The following is an 18,596-nucleotide window of genomic DNA, read 5'->3' on the forward strand; positions in this document are numbered from 1 at the left end:
ATTTGACTGTTGTTTTCCTTTATCCTTTTTTCAAGATTAGATTTAATATCGATACGACTGATCAAGATTGGGCTTATTTGTTATCATGTTGATATTCCCTACTTTGGATCATCGGTTGATTTGGATACACGTTTTGCGCTCGTGGGTAGTTTTCTCAAGTCGCTTGACTCTAATTTACTATTTTTCGGTGTTCTTTCAATATTTTTATCTCTTTAATTATACTAAAATGTTCATTGTACTAAAATGTTCTAATTATAATTTAGTTTACTATAATTATATTCGTATATCTTCATTGTAATTCTGGATATTTTCTATCTTTAATAAAACTAGCAATTTTCTATTAAAAAGAGTTTTCCCCCTAAATAATAGTCTATAAATAATGAGATATTTGAACCTCGTTTTAAGGAAAAAATCATTATCTATGATTCTATACACCTTATAACAATCTATAAATAATGAGATATTTGATAATATTTCAACAGTATCTGTGAAAATATTTTTTAATTAATATTATATCAGAATAACCCATATTATATCATGTCGTTTACCGTGGAAAGCAAAAAAATAATAAAAGAAGAGATTATGTTGAGGAAATTGAGATCCAGATCTGAGTAGATATAGGATAAGATTAAGCATCGGTACCTTAACTAATAATTATAATTAATTTCATCAGGCATGCATGCAAGTAGCCCTAGATACTGAGATGTAACTTAATTAATCACCATGTTGCTCCTAATTAGGTAGAGCTTGACTAATTTGACCAGAATCTGATTATCTAAATTGGTTTTCTAAAATCTAGATCTAAAATAGACTCACGATGATCTAAATTTGACCCAAAAATTTGAAAAAAACGAATCGAACTGAAACCGACCCGAATTTTAGTCAAACCAAAAGTAAATTGAATTGAAAGTAATCTGAACCGAATCGAAACTAACCCGAATTTTAGCCAAATTGGAAGTAACTTGAACCATAAGTATCCTAAACTGAACAAACCAAAAGCAACTCGAATCGAAAGCTACCAAACCGAAAAATAATCCGAATCAAAAGTAACCCGAAATTAATTTATTCAACCTTGATCTAAACCAAATAATGATATTATTTTAACCCTATAATTGAGTTAAAGTGTATAAATATTTTATTTTTATTATTATCTATTTTTAACAATGTGTTAAGTAATAAACTAGTAAGATAAAATCCAAGTATATATATATATATTAATTAAACATCTAAATTTAAAATTCATATACTTAATTAAATATCTAAGAATTAGATAAATCTAAATTAACTTTCATCTATAACTAATTCATTAATTAATTAATAATTATGATAGATTTAATTTTTCTCCATTAAATATTTTTATATAATATAATTCTCATTCTGTAAAATAATAATAGCTTTATCATCTCAGAATTTATGTTAAACTTTATTTAATTTTTTTTATTTTATTAATAATTTATTAATTTAATATATATTTTAGATTCCATTAATTAATGAATAAAAATATGCAATTATTCTTTAAACCATCTAAATAATAATTTATTAATTCAATAATTCATTTTGAATTCTATTACATTCAAAATTATTAAACTGATTTTCAATTTATTTAAATCAAATTATGAATAATTAATTGAATATTTTACTTTGGAACTACTGAAATAACTTTTCAAAACTATTAAATTAATTTATAAATTATTTTATTTCCTTCGTATATAAAAATACAGTTATTTAAATTTAATATAAAAATAACTTATTTTACACTACACAAATAAATTATTTTTACAATATAAAGATATCTATTTTTATTTATAATTAAAAATTAAAATATTATCAATGATTTATAATATAACATCATTTATAAATAAATTTAAAATATTATTTATTCAAATATAAATAGTATATACTTTTAAATTTAAAAATATACTATATTTATAATTGAATGTTAAGCATCTAGTTTAAAATTTTAATTGATAATAAAATTTATAATTAAAAAATTTTATTTTTTTAATCAAATAGATTGTACCACAAACTTTTCAACTGGAATCAATAAAAAATATCGCAAATTCTAACCTATCTTATAGGTCAAGTTTGGGTTAAATTATAATCCTAAATGATAATTAGATCTAAATGAAATTGAACACAAATGATAAAATTAAAAAAAACATGTTTATATATATTATATATAATTGATTTTACTCATGCCCTACTCAACCCATTTTGACCCGAAGATCTAAAGTTGACCCAAACTGAAAATGATTAATCGATATTGACCCACTCGAAAATCAACCGATCTAATATTGACCCAACCCAATATCTAAACCGATTCGGTTTACTATAGATTCAAATAAAATCATAACCTGAAATGACTCAACCCAACTCGAACCTGACCCAACTTACTATAAACCAAACCAAACCCAAATTACGAAATGACTCGACCTAACCCAACCTCAATCTAAATTAAGTCTAAACCCAAAATGATATGAAATGACCTGAATTAAACCCAATCCCAATATCAATGACACGTTTGCCACCCCTTTAATTAGCCCATGTTTAAGCCATCAATATAATAACGATGATATCGAGCCGAAGTACACAAATAAGAAGTGAAAAGCATGTGTGTTAGGTTAAATAAGAAATGAAAATCTAATATTCAAAGTCACATTAACCAATTCACCTCGATAATAAAAGAATTATTGTTATTCATTTATCTTGATAATAATTCTATTATTGTTATTCTTTTATCTCGATGGTAAAAGAATTATTGTTATTCCTTAATATCCTAAATTAATTAAAATTGTTATTCTTTTATCTCGATGGTAAAAGAATTATTGTTATTCCTTTATATCCTAAATTAATTAAAAAAAATTGCATGATGCTAGAACCCCTTTCATTGGACTTTGTTGGGGGGGGGGGGAATAATTATACATTTTACTCGTTAAATAGCTAAAACGAAGTAATACTACAAAATTCCAAATGCCTGGTAAAAAGGATCAGATGTCAGAGCATTAGGTTATTGGGTTTTCAATCCAATCAAGTTCTCAAATAATTTTGCAGCCGTGGGAGGAAGTTTCATGGGCTCAGGTGCCATGAAGTTTATTGTCTTCTCGTGAACATGGTACCTGAAAAAAAATGTTATTTAACACAAAATGTCCAACATTAAGAACTGCACTTAGATTAACTCGGCTTGATATTACAAGGTGCCAATCCAATCACACTTGAGAAATTATCTGATCTTTCGACTCTTCGATGCACGACGATCAACTATTTTTCTCTTCTTAGTTTGCAGTCTTTTTAAGGCATAAAAGGCTGTCTCTGTGGCCAAACAGTAGTAACGTTGTTCAAGGAAAATGAAATGTTTCTTCATAATGCAAGAAAAAATTGAAAGATGGTAGAGACTACTTACCAGATGATGTTGGGTCAACGGTCTCAAAAAATTCCTTAAGCAACTGTTGGTAAAATTCAGAATCATCCAGAAGTTCGGGATCACCTTCAGGATGTGCTTCCTGAGGACACAAACGATTAAAAGATAACGGAGCCGCCGTGACCACCATAGCTTCCAAGGCAGCACCTCTTCGGTTAACATCGGAGCCATTACCAATCCCATTGCTTTAAGCAATTTTTGTGGCGGTTCTCAGGTTGACGATTCTTTGAAAAGTTCTTGCTAGTTTGGTCTTATGGCTGTCATTGTTGAAAGCTGGTTTGAGTTGGATTGTTTCCATTGTTGAGCTTGGTCATAAAATAGAACAGAAGAACAAAAGTGAAGATGGTATGTTTGAAAAGCTACAAATAAACAAATTTATTATTAAACCTTGATTTCCTCCATTGTGGCAGTCAACCATCCAGGCAAGCATACAACGGTCCACGTGTGTTTTCCGTCACGCCTATTAACGGTGGTTAACGTCGAGTGATCAATTTGTAACAAACGATAACGTTAGTGACTGATTTGTGACTTTTGAAACATCAATGGTGAGAACGAAAATTTACTCAAACATTAGTAGCCATTTGTATAGTTTACCCTTAATTAAACGGGTACAGAGATATTACTAAGACATCTCAACCTGCTTTTGAATGGTTATGTGGTTAAAAATAAGTTTTCGAAAGTTTCAGTGATATATCTAGGGATGGGCGTGGACCGAATTCGACCGGTTTCGATTTTATCGGATTAGGTTTTTTTATTAAAAAATTAAGTTCGGGTGGGGTCGAGTTTTTAAAGGTAATGTTCAGGTTAGGTAGGATTCAGGTTTAGGGTGAAAAAATATTCGACCCGAGCTGAACCGAAAAAATATAATTTGATCTTATATATTTATGAATAATTACAATAATACAACTATATATATTATTTTTTTAATTAAATCACTGTTTTGATTGAATAAAAATAATATTATTTATTATTTCGGGTTAGGTCGGGTTCAGATCAAATTTCATTTCAAAAAACCGGATCAGATTCAGGTCAAGTGAAGGATGTAAAATTTTCGAATTGATTATGATTGACCGAAACCTGACTCAAACATGACCTATGTCCATCCTATATATATCATGACCAATCTCAGAGGCATTCATTTCATATTTTCTTTTTCTTTTGATTTTATTATGGCAACATTAGTTTCAGTGATAATAGTCGGTGTTCATCTTTATTATTTCTTTTATATTATATTTTAATTTGTTATTTTATTTGGTTTCTGCTCTAGTTTTTAATAAAAAATTCTTTTAAATGGCTTTATATTTTTTGCATATTTGTTTATCTTTTTGATACGTTTTTCTACCTTATGAAACGTTGTCTGTCTACTTATATAGCAAATATACAATCGTGTAGAGATTCTCACTTGTACTTAATTTACGGTTGTCAATCATATCTAAGACGTATAGTTATATAAAAAAACAAAAGAGTACTACTAATGATTACTGTGTTACTATGGACGATGTATTTCAAATTTAACATTCTATTATTACACTATTGGATTTTCTTTTTTATTTTATTTTATGTTTGATTTTTTTAACAGAGATGGTCCATAAAATTTTCTCTATGATTAATTGCATTTGCATCTTCTTTTGTTTCAATAAAATTTAATATCATTTCAAGATAAAAAAATTAATGTTCTACATAAAAGTCTTAAGGAAAGAAATAGTAAATTAATCTTTTTTTAAAAAAAATTTAATTTTAATATAATTTCTAGAATAATTCTTTAGAATTTTGATATAATATTAAAAATAAAAGAAACAGTGTCTCATAAGTTTTAATATGTTAAAATTTATTAAGAGTTTTACTTTTTTAATAAATTATACTCGATCTGTCTTAATTAATGTTATATATATTTATAATTCAAGTAATGGCTATTAAAGTATGCGTTTTTTCTGAAAAATCACCGGTGATCGGTATATTTATTGATCTAACACCGGTTAGATTATATTTCTCGATCTAACACCCGTAGCAATAAAACGCGCTCCCTGCCCCGCGCTATATGCTGATTTGGTGTCACGTGGGGTATAGCGCGCCCCCTGTACCGCGCTATACGCTGACATGGTTTACACGTGGGTATAACGCGGCCTCTGATCCGCGCTATAGGCCACGTAGGGGTATAGCACTGTCCTTGCTCAGCGTTATACCTGAGTATGAATTATATTTAGCGCGGACCGCGCTATACCTTTATCTGAATAATTACATATAACGCGGTGCAGGTACTGCGCCTTATATGGTTATAAATACCCTTCGCTCCCCGTTAAGTTTCTCACATCTCCTCACATCTCTCTCCTCTAACTTATAAATTAATACAACAATTCTGTCAACGAGTAATAATTCTGGTAATTTTCTCATATTTGATTTAGAAGTTCGTGCGATTTTTCGTTATAAATTTTGTTATAATTTTTTTTATTATACTTATTGTTTATTATGATTATTTGAAAAAATATTATACTAATTATTTTCAATTAATTTTTGTGTTTGTAAAATTGAAAAGCAGGAGCATAGGTCAAAATAGTTTTGCGGTATAGTAAAATTATATTATTTAAATTATTTACGTTGATGTGTAAAAAATTTATTGTGTTATATTTTCGTTCATATATAATTTATTTAATCAGGTTTGTTTCAGTTATTTTTTTTTTGCAGATATAATATTGTCGCACTTTTAAACTCAAAGAATGGCGCGACTTTCAGCTATTGTTTATTATGATGGTGAAATTCGAGAAGATAAAACCGACGTTGTTTTCGTATCAAATGAGCGTGTTAAAATATCATTCAAGAGAAATATAACTCTTGAGGAGCTGATAACGAAGATTTCGAGGAAGATTCATGTTGGAAGTAGTAGAAGAATGTCGTCGTTGCAGTTCAGATTTCCAACATCATTGTTGTCATTAACTTATATAGCATTTGAACTTTCGAACACTGATGATGTTCAAATGATGGTTGAAGCTCAAAGTAATTATTCAGACGCCGCTATTGAGATGTATACACATTTTGTTCAAGTGTGTGGTGTTTGGGGTCAATCTTTAAGCTCCCACTATAGGCTGGCTGAACAAGTTGACAGCCCGACTACAATAATGTGTAATGATTTTAATGCCATAATAGGGAGACGTTCATCCGTAACTCCTTACGATATGTACCGAGGTGGGTCCATGAACAATCTGTATGGCAACACCGCGTCCAGTTCAAGGGGAAGGCATTCATCTGCAAATTTCTTTGACCATATGGAGATGCCATCGACACAACCATCTGTGCAGTTTCCATTTGACACTATGGCTTCAAGCTCCAGGGGGAGGCATTCGACTGCGAGCTTTTTCGATCTCAATGTCGATATGCCTTCCAGTTCAAGGGGAAGACGTGCAAGTAGTAGGTTATTCTACCTAAATGTAGAGAGCATGGAGGAACCATCATCTCCACCAGAAGAACCGCTTCGTGAGCCTGGTGCGGATGATGCTGAGACTGGACTATTCATTCACCTAGAATCACCGCAATTCAACTCCGATGATGATGAAGTTCCAGGAAATGTGGCACAAACTGACCTTCCTGCACACATGTATGAAGCTGATTATAGTGCAATGTACGGGCCAGAATTTGCGGATATGCCTCATCTCGGTGACTATGGATATTACTCATCAATAAATAATGGTGAGTTATATTTAGGCATGGATTTTTCAAGCAAAGAAGAAGCGGTGATGGCTATAAAAAATTACAATATCCGTAATTCTGTTCAGTGCAGAGTCAATCGATCGACGACAGAAAAATATGTATACTATTGTGCCCGACGTGAAAACGGATGCAATTGGATGGTTCGCGTATCGAAAATGAAGAGGAAGAACAACATATGAGAACTAACAGTATACAACGGTCCTCACACATGTTGTGCTGGAGGGGTCAATGAAGATCATCCCAACTTGGACTCTGAAATGATATGCCAAGCCATCATGCCCATGGTAAAAACAAGCTCTCATATAGCTGTTGCAGTATTGATTTCAGCTATACAATCGCAGTATGGGTACACTGTCTCCTATAAAAAAGCTTGGTTGACAAAACAAAATGCCATTGTCAAACTTCATGGCGAATGGGATGCATCTTACAACGAACTTCCAGGTTGGTTTAGGCTGGTGCAGACGTTGAATCCTAGGACAATTGTGGACTTCAAAACCTCCTATGCATACCATAATGATCGAGTTCTTCACGATCGAAGCCAATTCTACCGAGTTTTTTGGAGTTACCCACAGTGCGTTAATGCTGCCAAATACTGCAAGCATGTGGTTCAAATTGACGGGACTTTCTTGTATGGAAAATACAAGCAAGTTTTATTATTGGGTCCAATATGGCAACCACCCTTTGTCCAACATAGGTATTGTCTCCGACACATTGTTGCGAACTATCATGGAAGGTACAAGAAGAATGATGAGCGTCAATTAATTGTTTGCATGGGTAAGTGAAACTGATGTAGTTTTTTTTCTTTCAATCGTTTTAATTTTGCAAAGATAACCAGTTAGTAAGTTATACATTTTTGATCAGGTTATGAACTACTTCCTCGAACATCTGAATTAATGCTTCAAGATTTGCAGGCGAAGAACGAGGAAGGATACGATTACATCAGGCTCATCGATAAAGAAATGTGGACGAACGCATATGATGGTGGATATCGATATGGACACATGACGACCAACTTGGCAGAGGCAATCAATTCAACTTTAAAGGGTGTACGTCACTTACCAGTAGCGGCTTTGGTAAAGACTACATATTTTCGTTTGGGGGTACTTTTTGCGAAGCTCGGGGGACAAGCTCAAACCTGGATGCAAGGCGGTCATGTCTATCACCCTAGATTAGTTACAGATCTACAGAAAAAATTGTTGCATCAAATGAAATGTTTGTAACAAGCTTCTCTAGAAGGCATGAAATGTTTCGTGTCACAGAGTTGTCACGACCTCTTCAAGGGATTGAAGTTGTGTCATTAAGAGTAAATCTAAGGGACAGAACGTGCGACTACGGGTTTTTTCAAGCTCTGAAGTATCCATGCTCTCATTTGATAGCAGCTTGCTCGCATACACGTCAAGGCTATAACCATTTTGTGGATCTCATATACCTACTATCTGAAGTTTTTAAGGTATATGAATTTGAGTTTCCCCCCATAGGTAATGACAAATACCATGATGAGGTTCAAGATTGGCTTCCGATTGTACCAAATTCGAGTTTATTGAGGGAGCGTGGTCGTCCAAAATCCAATCGAATTCATTGTGATATGGATATTCGAGAAAGATCTAGACAAGACAGAAGATGTGGGCATTGTAGAAACCCATGACACACTAGAAAAACATGTCCACTTCTGTTGCCATCAAGTAACAATTGATGAGGAAATGATGTATTTGTTTATCAAATAATAATTCTTGTACTTTGATTTGCATTTACTTCAAGTTAATATCATTCGATAATCGATGATGAAGATTAAAAACGAACACAATCATTAAATTTTATCAAACTAATAACAATTTGGTATTTGAATATAATTTTAAATACAACAAACTTATAATAAGAATTAAATGGTAAATGATAACCAAATTACAATAACTGATATTAAATGGTAATAAAAAAAATAACTGAAATACATTAAAAAAAAGTCCAACAAATTTAACAAAATAAAGTAAATACAAATATAATAAAAAAATCTATCGATGCCTGCGACGCGAATGTGTTCTGCAGGGCGGTGGTTGTCGATCTCGAGGAGGATTTCTTCGTATCATTGGTTCTGACTCCTCGCTGTCATCATCATCACCATCGTCGTCGTTGTCCTGAGCAGGTATATTAGGTTGATGAGGAGCTGATGACGATGAAGCACCTCCATAGAATAAGGACCCTGGAGGTGTATGACTGACTATCCCACCGGCCTGCGAAAACTGGGAAAACTCATAAAACCCAGACATCGTTGAGTGTGAAAACTGTACAGGAGGTGTCTGTGCTGCGACCATGGGTGATGAGGCTGAAACTGCCAGATATCCAGCATATGAACCCCAAATTAAATCTATAAACATAGACCTATAATAGCCTCCAAGAGGGGTCATCTGTGACGGTGGTGGCGACGGGGTCATAAAACCAGGTGAAGGCGGCGGCGACAGCATCTAGTAATGGAAAGGTGGTGGTATCATATATGGTTATGACATCATAAATGGTTGTGGTGGCTACTGTGAAGGTCATGTTGGTGCAGCTGAGGATGAACCGGAAGTACCTGCTCTCCGTCCACGAGTCGAGGGACGATGGTGCTATGTCAGTGAACGTCTCTGTCGACGTCGCGAAAAGGTCTACCCTCGTGCATCCTCGAAAAGCAGAAACGGTTTCTCGTTACTGTTGAACCACTCATAATAACAATCAGCAAACATCAAGAGGTCATCAAAAATGGGCTCTCTACGGGGAAGGCACCGATGTCGATCCTCCCACAACACGACCCACTCATGATGCCACACCAGCCAATCTGTATCCGTCTTGCCGCGTCTATTTAAGCTATGCAACTCGTCCATATTGCGAGGTGCTTCCGGAATTGGTTGAAAACAACCAAACTGCCGGAGCACGCGATCAGTAGAGTGCCACTCGATGGTCGCATAACAGATCAGAAGGACCATCGCCATCCAAACATCTGATGAGCCCCTCAACTTAGGTGGGATCACCGCCCTCACATCATCAGTACAATATGACACCCATTCAAACTAAAACAAATATTATATAATTTTTTATCAAAATAATAATCTAATTATATAACTATAATCTAAAATCGATTTTTAAACATTAAAATTCATACTTGTGTGCCAGCCTTCTGATCGATTAGCACCCTAATTTTTTCTAAATCATCAGGTAGCTCCTGATGATTTTTCCTATCAGTAGACCATCTATTCAAGGAAAAAAATTATTATACGCTGTATAAAATTATTAATATACAAAATCAGTTTTATAATTACCTCAGAAGTAGTGGAAATACGAATGGGTTCTTCACAACGGGACATAAAAAGGGCAATCGATACCATGCCCAAGACTGCAGCAGCAGGAGACATCCGTCGATAGCATTACGCCTGTAGTCAGTGGCTCCACACATCTCCCTGTACAGCAAAGCCAAAACTGCCGAGCCCCAACTGAATGATCCTGCCAGACGAAAGTCGCTAAGATGTCGCAACCACATGCAGTGAACTAGGTTGCGCGATTTGTCCGGCATCAGCAACCCTCCTATCAACTGCAGTATGCATGCCCGTGCATACATCTTAACTTCATTCTCAGAGGCGTCTGCGCTCAACTCCCGAAAATTGGCATCTAACCAATTTAATGGTATCCTACCTCCGATAAAACTTTCCGGGACACGTCCTAGATTATCCCGGCACAAAGTAGTCCAAGAACCCTGCGAGATCCCTGATATCACATCTCCATCCACCGGAAGCCCTAGGGGCATAGCAACATCCTCAAGTGTAATCGTGCACTCTCCGCAGGGAAGATGGAATGTGTGGGACTCCGGCCTCCACGGCAGAAATAAGGTCTGGTTCTATCTTACAGTGACCCTGATATCTACCTATGTAACCAAATCCATCCTCTACTAAGTACGACAAGACACGGCTACGTATCACTAACTTAAGATTCCTAATAAAATGATCTAATACACGGTCCTTCTCTTAAAATTAAATAATTACACAAATTAATTCTTAATCTAATAATCATGCATTAAATAAATCAACAAATTATTACAAATAATTTAAATTAAATTAAAACGTTAAAATGTTACCGTATCAGCAAAGTATCGATATATATGATTTCCATCCAAGCGAAGTATATCGCCTTCCATTATATATTTGCAAAAATTATATTAGTAAAATATTAAATAAAGTAAAATACTTAAATAAATTAAATATATAATATTAAAAATATTATAAAATATACCTTAAATAGATAGAGAATTTGAGAGAATATGGTGTGATGAAAGTAATAGAGGATGAGGGTATTTATAAGGAGGATTTGGAGAGGGTAATTAAAGGTATAGCGCCCCCTGTACCGCGCTATACCCCACGTGTCAGATAAACATATATAGCGCGGATCAGGGGCCACACTATACCCACGTGTAAGTCATGTCAGCGTATAGCGCGGTACAGGACGCGCGCTATACCTCACGTGGCGCCAAATCAACATATAGCGCGGGGCAGGAAGCGCGCTTTTACTGCTACGGGTGTTAGATCGAGAAATATAATCTGACCGGTGTTAGATCGAGAAATATAATCTGACCGATGTTAAATCGATAAATATACCGGTCACCAGTGATTTTTCGATAAAAATGCCATTAAAGTATTTTTAAAAACGTTTGTTTAAATTTATTAAAGAGAAAATAACTTGAGAATCACAAAACACCTCTAAGCTTAAGATAAAAAAGAAGGGTAAACTACATTATTAGTCACCAAATTAAACTATATTTTACTCTAATCACCAAACTGTTTTTTAACAAAACAATCACTAATTATATATATATTATAATGATCGATGTTCGTTAAAAAGTTAACGACGAAAACAACATTGATATATTTTTTATTTTCTTATTTTTTTAATGTTATTTTCTATTTTCTTATCGATGGTTCACGTTAGTTTTATTCGATTAATAAGATGGTGACATATATCATCATTTTATTGAAGAAATAAAATCAAAGAAAAACAATAATGTGACATGTAGTCATTTTTTAATTAAAATTAATTGGTTTAATTAGAGACCACGATAAGTGTGGCCGTACACAATCGTTATTCGTAAGAAATCATCCCCAGTAGATTAACTATATGAAAAATTTAAATTTTTTGTAATCCACTATACTAGAATATTGTCTTCTAAATTGTTAAATATTTATAATTTTACGAACATTTAAATTATAAATATCAAAATTCATATTTTAACATATTCTTTAAGTGATGTAAAATTTAATTTAAATATAAAATTTTGATAGAATAAACTTTTAGTTAACCTTGTGTAGGTTGCGAACGAACTAAACATTCAACGAACTGTTCGTGAATTGTTCAGTGAAAAATTTATTTATTTATTAAACGAACGAACATGAACAAGATTTTATATTCATTTTATTAAATGGACAAAAACGAACAAATGACTCGTTTGTTCCTTTACGTTCGTGAACGTTCGATAATCCGTTCGTTTATTTATGTTCATTTTTGTTCGTTCGTTTATGTTCAACTCAATCTCCAAACACGTTTAAAATATTAAGACCTAATAAATTTTAACCTTAAGTCCATTAATATTTAAAATCCAATTAATTTTAAACCTAAAAAAATACCTAAATCAATTAAAGAAAATATAATCCTTAAAATTATTTGGAAAGAAAAAACTATTCTCAAATATAAACTAATTAGTTTTATGTTCGTTCGTTTGTGTTCATTTACGTTCGTTTATTTATGTTCGTTTATTTATGTTCATTTATCATTTTAATGAACAAACATTAACGAACACAAATAAAAATTTCATTTATTTAGTTATTCATGTTTATTCAATTAAAATTAAACAAACGACCATGGATATACCCGTTCATCTTCGTTCAATTCGTTTAGAAGTCTAACCTTATGGCTATGTGTTTGTTTGTTTTTGTTTTTTTTGAATGGATCTTGACTTTGAAACTTATATCCAACACCAGCATCATTATCATATTATTTAATGAATTGTTGATGAGGAGAAAAAATGACATGACAAATTAAATTACATACTATATTTACAACTTATATTGCAATTAATATACTTTTATTTTTAATATATATTATAAATATTCTTATAAAAATAATATATTTTAATTTATGTTAAAATATATTTTTATAATATTTTATAATTTATATTATTTTGACATATTTTTATAAAATATAATTAATTTTAATAATAAATTAAACTAAATATTATTTTTTCAATTACGTAACAGCTATCAAGTTTTGTGCAATAGTTAAGTATTAAAATTTTAAGGTCTCAAGTTTGAATCTATGAAATACAATAATATTTGGCTAAAATTTTTAATTAACCAATAATTAAAAAATATTAATTTATTAAAAAAATAACACATGAAATATCGACTCAACTGTAGTTAACGGGAGTGACTCAATTGAAAGTATTTTTAAAGTTTAATAATTCTAATACAAGTTTTAAAGCTTTGATGATCAAAGTGAAAATATATTAAACGTTAGGTGACTATAACTGAAATTTACCCTTACGTTAAGTACAAATGTAATGAAAAAAATCAAAAATGAATGAATCATGGCAGATAGTGCCCAAATATCGCTCGACTTCAATTTACCCTTTCCATTTCCTCCTTATCCAAAACCTAAATTATCAATTCCTCTACAACCTCCTCAATAATGCCAAACAGCTATCGAAAGCGTCAGCCCGTGCCTCACCATCACCCCTCTTCCACACGCCTTTCCTCGTCCGCCGCTACCATACACACTTTCTCTGACAAATCCATCTCCGAATCCTCCCGAAAGCTCCACCGCACCTACTCCGTTACTTCCTCCTTCAATGATCCCTACACCGCCGACGTTTTGCTCCGCATCTTCGTTGACCGTTCCGCATTTGACTCCGATGCACCCTCTGATTCTACCCGTCAATCCGACATCCAGATCTATCTCCACACCGATGTCATCCGCCGCGCAAAATATTTCGCGGCTCTTTTGTCTGACTGTTGGCAACACCAGACGAGGCCCGACGCAAACAGTGACAATGGCGCAGAAGGTTCTCGAAGCAATGATCAGGATAATAATAAAAATCTAGTTCGTTTAAACCTCGGCGTCTCCGACAACGATCCGAACTCAATAACCGTCCGTTTAACCGTCCTTCAACTGCTTTACACGAGCGATTTCGCAACCGTCATCAACTCCGCTTCCACAGCAATCGAAATCCTCCCTGTGGCACTGGAATTACTCTTCGAGGATTGCGTGAAATCGTGTTTGAAATTCTTGGAAGCCGTGCCGTGGAGCGAGGAGGAGGAGAAGAGAGTGTTGAGCTTGATCCCCTTCTTGCGCGAGGAAGAGTCGAAGGAACTTCTTGCCCGCGTTTCGCCGGGGAAAGATGATTCATGCGAAGATATGTTGCACGGTTTGATTTTATCGGCGATTCATAACCATCCCAACATGGCGTTCGTCAAAGCGTTTGTGGCCAAGCTTCTGAGGGATTTCTCATCGCGGGAATCGGCCAGGAGGGTTTTGGAGAGGTCATTCGAGAGTAGTTTGAAGGTTGTGAAGGAGAGCTTGGAAGAGTATACGAGCCCTGATTTTAGAGGGGATCATAACGAGACGGAGGCGATACAGAGGTTAAATTTGCATACGGCGATGACTAATGGGAGACATTTGTTGTGGTTGGTTGAGAGGATGATTGAGTTGAGGGTGGCGGATTCGGCTGTGAGGGAATGGAGTGAGCAGGCTTCGTTTACAGCGGATTTGCAGAGAGCGTTTAGGGATGATGCTTGGAGGAATATTGTTCCGGGACTCCCTTCTGTCGTGCTTCGGTGTACTTGTAAGCTTGCCAATGCGGTTGCTGCTGGAACTATTTTGGCTGCTAGACAGGTACTGATTTCTTGCTTGTTATTTTGACTATATGAATTTGCAGGCGTTTATCAGACCATGTCTGATAAATTATTATATTTACAGTTGTGTTTTTTTATTGGAATCTTTACGCATTTTCTGGTTCTTCTAATGAATTGCTAGTATTGTTGAGGTCTGCTCTTTTGGAATGTGAATGCTAATTTTTGTAAAGTTATGTGAACTGATCGCCCTTAGGAACAAGATAATAAACCCCTAGTTTGGCTATGTTCAATCCGTTGCTGAAAGGATGTTCATGCTTTAGTCAATTCAGTCTTTGAAATTTGGTTGGGATTTTAAGTTGGTTAATAACTTTGTTCCAGCCTTGGTCACTTTTAGGCCTTTTTTTAATACATGTGATTTGCTTTTATAAAATGGGGACTAATTTGCGATCCAGCAAATGCATCCAGTGGTGTATTTGGGTGATTGAATCATATACTTAATATGTCTACTCGACGGCAAATAAATTCTAAACTTTATGTACTTAAAATCTAACAAATGCCCTTGAAATACGAATGCTTCTGGTTTTTGAAGTTTAAGATCCTGAAGACTAATTACAAATTATAACTTTAAAGCATAAGTATGGTCTAAGCATGTGTTTACTCTAGGATTAAAAAAGAGTACTAAAGGGTACTTTATTCTTGCAAGATTTGAAGGTAATGCCAGATTTTACCAGGAAAGTGTGCTGCTGCTTGTTCATTTTGAACACTTCATTATGTATGAAACTTCCGTTTCTGTGCTTGAGTTCTAGAGAAGGCGAGTATTTCTTATATTCTTGTCTGTCACAAGTGGTTAAAATGAGTTTAGTTTCTGTACATTTCAGGTTAGAATGAAGCTTGTGAAAGACTGGCTTCCCGTTCTGCTTGTGTGCAAAGATAATGTCTCACCTACGCTGCCCAGCCATAAAACACTGTACCTGGAATTGGAGGAGACATTCCTGAGAATCATCTCAACACTGCCAATGTCGGATGCACAGATATTGTTGCAACAATGTCTCAGCTTCTCAACCCGAAATGTCGAGGATTGCCCCCACTTGATCACAGCTTTCAATACATGGTTTCGCAGGGCAACTCAACCACCTCAACTCGAAAATCTTGATTAGAAAAAGCAGTATTTACGCTATGGTGGTGGTAGGCTGATAGGCGATTAGTCACCCCCTTGGTGCCGTTCCAATGATGTTCGGTTCGGTTTTCTCTGTCGGTCTTTTGTGCATATACCAGACTGGTGCATTGATGTGCTAGAGTCAAACCGGCTTCTTTGTACATAAAACTGGATATATCCCCAATGTCTCGATCAATGTTCTCAACAGAGGCGAAAACTGAAAACTTTTGATGCTTTTCTGATGTGAAATGTGTTGGTTGAATTGTGCTTTTGGTATTTTACCAGGGCGTTGTTAGATTGAAATATTTTATGTTGTTGCAGCTGCGCTATGGTTGTCACTTTGATTACATGAACATATTTTTCTTTTGTTGAAAAAATAGAACTTTAATTTATGAATATTACATTTATATATCCTGTCCAAAATGTTTGCGAAAATATTATTAGATCATTTTTAATTTTTTACTCTGCAAGTGTCAACATAATTTGCTAACGAGTTTGTGAGGCAGCAAGTTCTTCAAAGAGGCATTGAATCTCTCTTTGTAATCTAAGTTTCGGATTCAGTCGTTCAAACAATTAAATCCAATGACAATAAGTGGTCTCATGATTAAAGAAAACGTTATTATTATCCGAAAATTCGGGTTGTAGTAGTTACTACCGCCATCCAGGACCTTTTGTCCGAGGGTTTGGCCAGCTACACCACCGAATAACTTTTAGGGTAAATTACACCAAACTATTGCCCGACTTCACTTTGACAATCGACGTTTGGATTTTATAAATCAGATCATTCAATTATTTAAAATGTTTTAATTAAACCACTAAAAGTTAACTTTTAACGGGAAGGTAAAGTGACAGTTAAATACTTTGGTATAATTGTATATTTGATCCTCAATATTTACATATTATATCATTTTAGTCATCATTTTATTCAATTAGAATAAATTTGATCACCAATTAAATCGTGACATGTGTCATTATCCAATTAGAGAATATTTTCTTAATTTTTATTTATTTAATCTAATAGTTTCTCTATCCAATAAGAAGAAAACAAGAAGGAAAAACCTCCACCTTGCCCATGGAGATGCAAACGTGGGACAAGTTTAATGTCAAAGCAACGCCTAAACCACTAGGCTAAGGCTTCAACTTAATTTTATATTACAATATATTTTATATAACGTAAATGACAAAAATAAAATAAAAAGACTAACTATGAGATTTGAACCAAATATTACAAACATGGATACAACAACAATAACAACAAAACCCTATTCCCATATACAATGGGGTAAAGGGAGGTAGGGTAGTAGGCTGCCCCAACGCAAGGTTGAAAGCAACTTCCGTGGAAGACCTCCGGCAGTCAGAAAATTAAAAATAAAAATAGAATGCAATGCATGTATAGTTAAATAAATAAATACGTAGTTGAACAGTGTTAATAATGCAGTCTTCAATATGCGCGTCTGTAAATGGGAAGTAATCACTACAAATAAATCTCTGCATAAAAATCTCTGCAATAGACAAAAACGTAAGACCCGAAAAAATTTAAAAAAAGGAAACATGAAGAGAATGATACACAGAAGTTAACGATAGCAAGCTATGAGAAGGAATAAATAAAATAGGTTAAAACCTAAACAAAGGCAACACTACTCTGTTACCCTAGTTCTAAGCTTCCATAATTTCCATTGACAGAAACGTTTAAAAAGTAGAAGTCATGTAAATTACTACAAAGACATTAAAAGAAGACAGAGATGATACATCCGACGGATGTGACCCGCACTACTCGGCTACCCTGGTCTTAAGTCTCCATAATTTTCTATCAGAGGTCATGTCCTCTGTAAGGGCTAAATCCTTCAAATCAGATCTCAAGCAGTCTTCCCACTTCCTCATTGGTCGTCCTCTCCTTCTGGCACCATCGACTGTAATCGACTCTACCCTCCTTACCGCATCTGAAGGTTGTCTCCTAAGGACATGTCCAAACCACTAGAGCCAAATCAAATATGTTTTATATATTTTATTTTTTAATTATATATATTAATTATAATTTAATATTTTTTAAGATTTATTTTTCTATTAAATTATATTGTTTCATTAAATTATTATATTTTAATATTATATATTTTTATTAATTATAATGTAATATTTATTAAGAATTATTTTTTATTAAATTGTATTGATAATTTTATATATTAAAATTTAGAATTATTGGTTTTATTAAATTATATTATTCCATTAATTTATAATTTATTATATATTTATAATTATTAATAAATATATATAATATTAAATTATAATTAATAAAGATATGTAATTTTTTTTTTTGTGAATAAGAGGAGAAACAGCAATTAAAGACCAGCGTCCATTACAAGCTCAACGCTGTTCTGCTGCAAAAGAGAAATGACATCTAGGGATGGCAAACGGGCAGGTCGGGTGCGGATACCCCCTCCCCCATCCCCATCCCCATACT

General features: G+C 33.7%; 1 protein-coding gene and 1 long non-coding RNA gene across 3 annotated transcripts; one reads left to right on the forward strand and one right to left on the reverse strand.

Annotated features, from left to right (window-relative positions):
- Positions 1-3,266: 3,266 nt before the first annotated feature.
- LOC120204979 lies at positions 3,267-3,505 on the reverse strand. The gene is made up of 2 exons (XR_005523990.1): positions 3,401-3,505; positions 3,267-3,309 (listed from the first exon to the last, which is right to left on the reverse strand). It is a non-coding gene; the product is annotated as an uncharacterized LOC120204979 (long non-coding RNA).
- Positions 3,506-13,740: 10,235 nt separating this feature from the next.
- On the forward strand, positions 13,741-16,458 carry LOC120204980 (BTB/POZ domain-containing protein At1g63850-like). 2 transcript variants are annotated; one of them, XM_039204953.1, is made up of 2 exons: positions 13,741-15,022; positions 15,861-16,458. In XM_039204953.1, the coding sequence occupies exons 1-2, from the start codon at positions 13,820-13,822 to the stop codon at positions 16,137-16,139; spliced, it is 1,482 nt and encodes a 493-aa protein (XP_039060884.1). In that variant the 5' UTR covers positions 13,741-13,819; the 3' UTR covers positions 16,140-16,458. The 2 variants fall into 2 exon arrangements, with proteins under 2 accessions (XP_039060884.1, XP_039060885.1); XM_039204954.1 differs by having other exon boundaries at positions 15,845-16,004.
- Positions 16,459-18,596: the final 2,138 nt, after the last annotated feature.

This window comes from Hibiscus syriacus, unplaced genomic scaffold (genome assembly GCF_006381635.1).
Source record: "Hibiscus syriacus cultivar Baekdansim isolate YM2019G1 unplaced genomic scaffold, ASM638163v2 tig00011820_pilon, whole genome shotgun sequence".
Lineage (NCBI taxonomy): Eukaryota > Viridiplantae > Streptophyta > Magnoliopsida > Malvales > Malvaceae > Hibiscus > Hibiscus syriacus.

Bases quoted from the DNA above. Each gene is read 5' to 3' on its own strand.
- LOC120204980 (XM_039204953.1), top strand. From the start codon at position 13,820: ATGCCAAACAGCTATCGAAAGCGTCAGCCCGTGCCTCACCATCACCCC. The intron at 15,023-15,860 runs GTACTGATTTCT...TGTACATTTCAG, and splicing joins CTATTTTGGCTGCTAGACAG to GTTAGAATGAAGCTTGTGAA.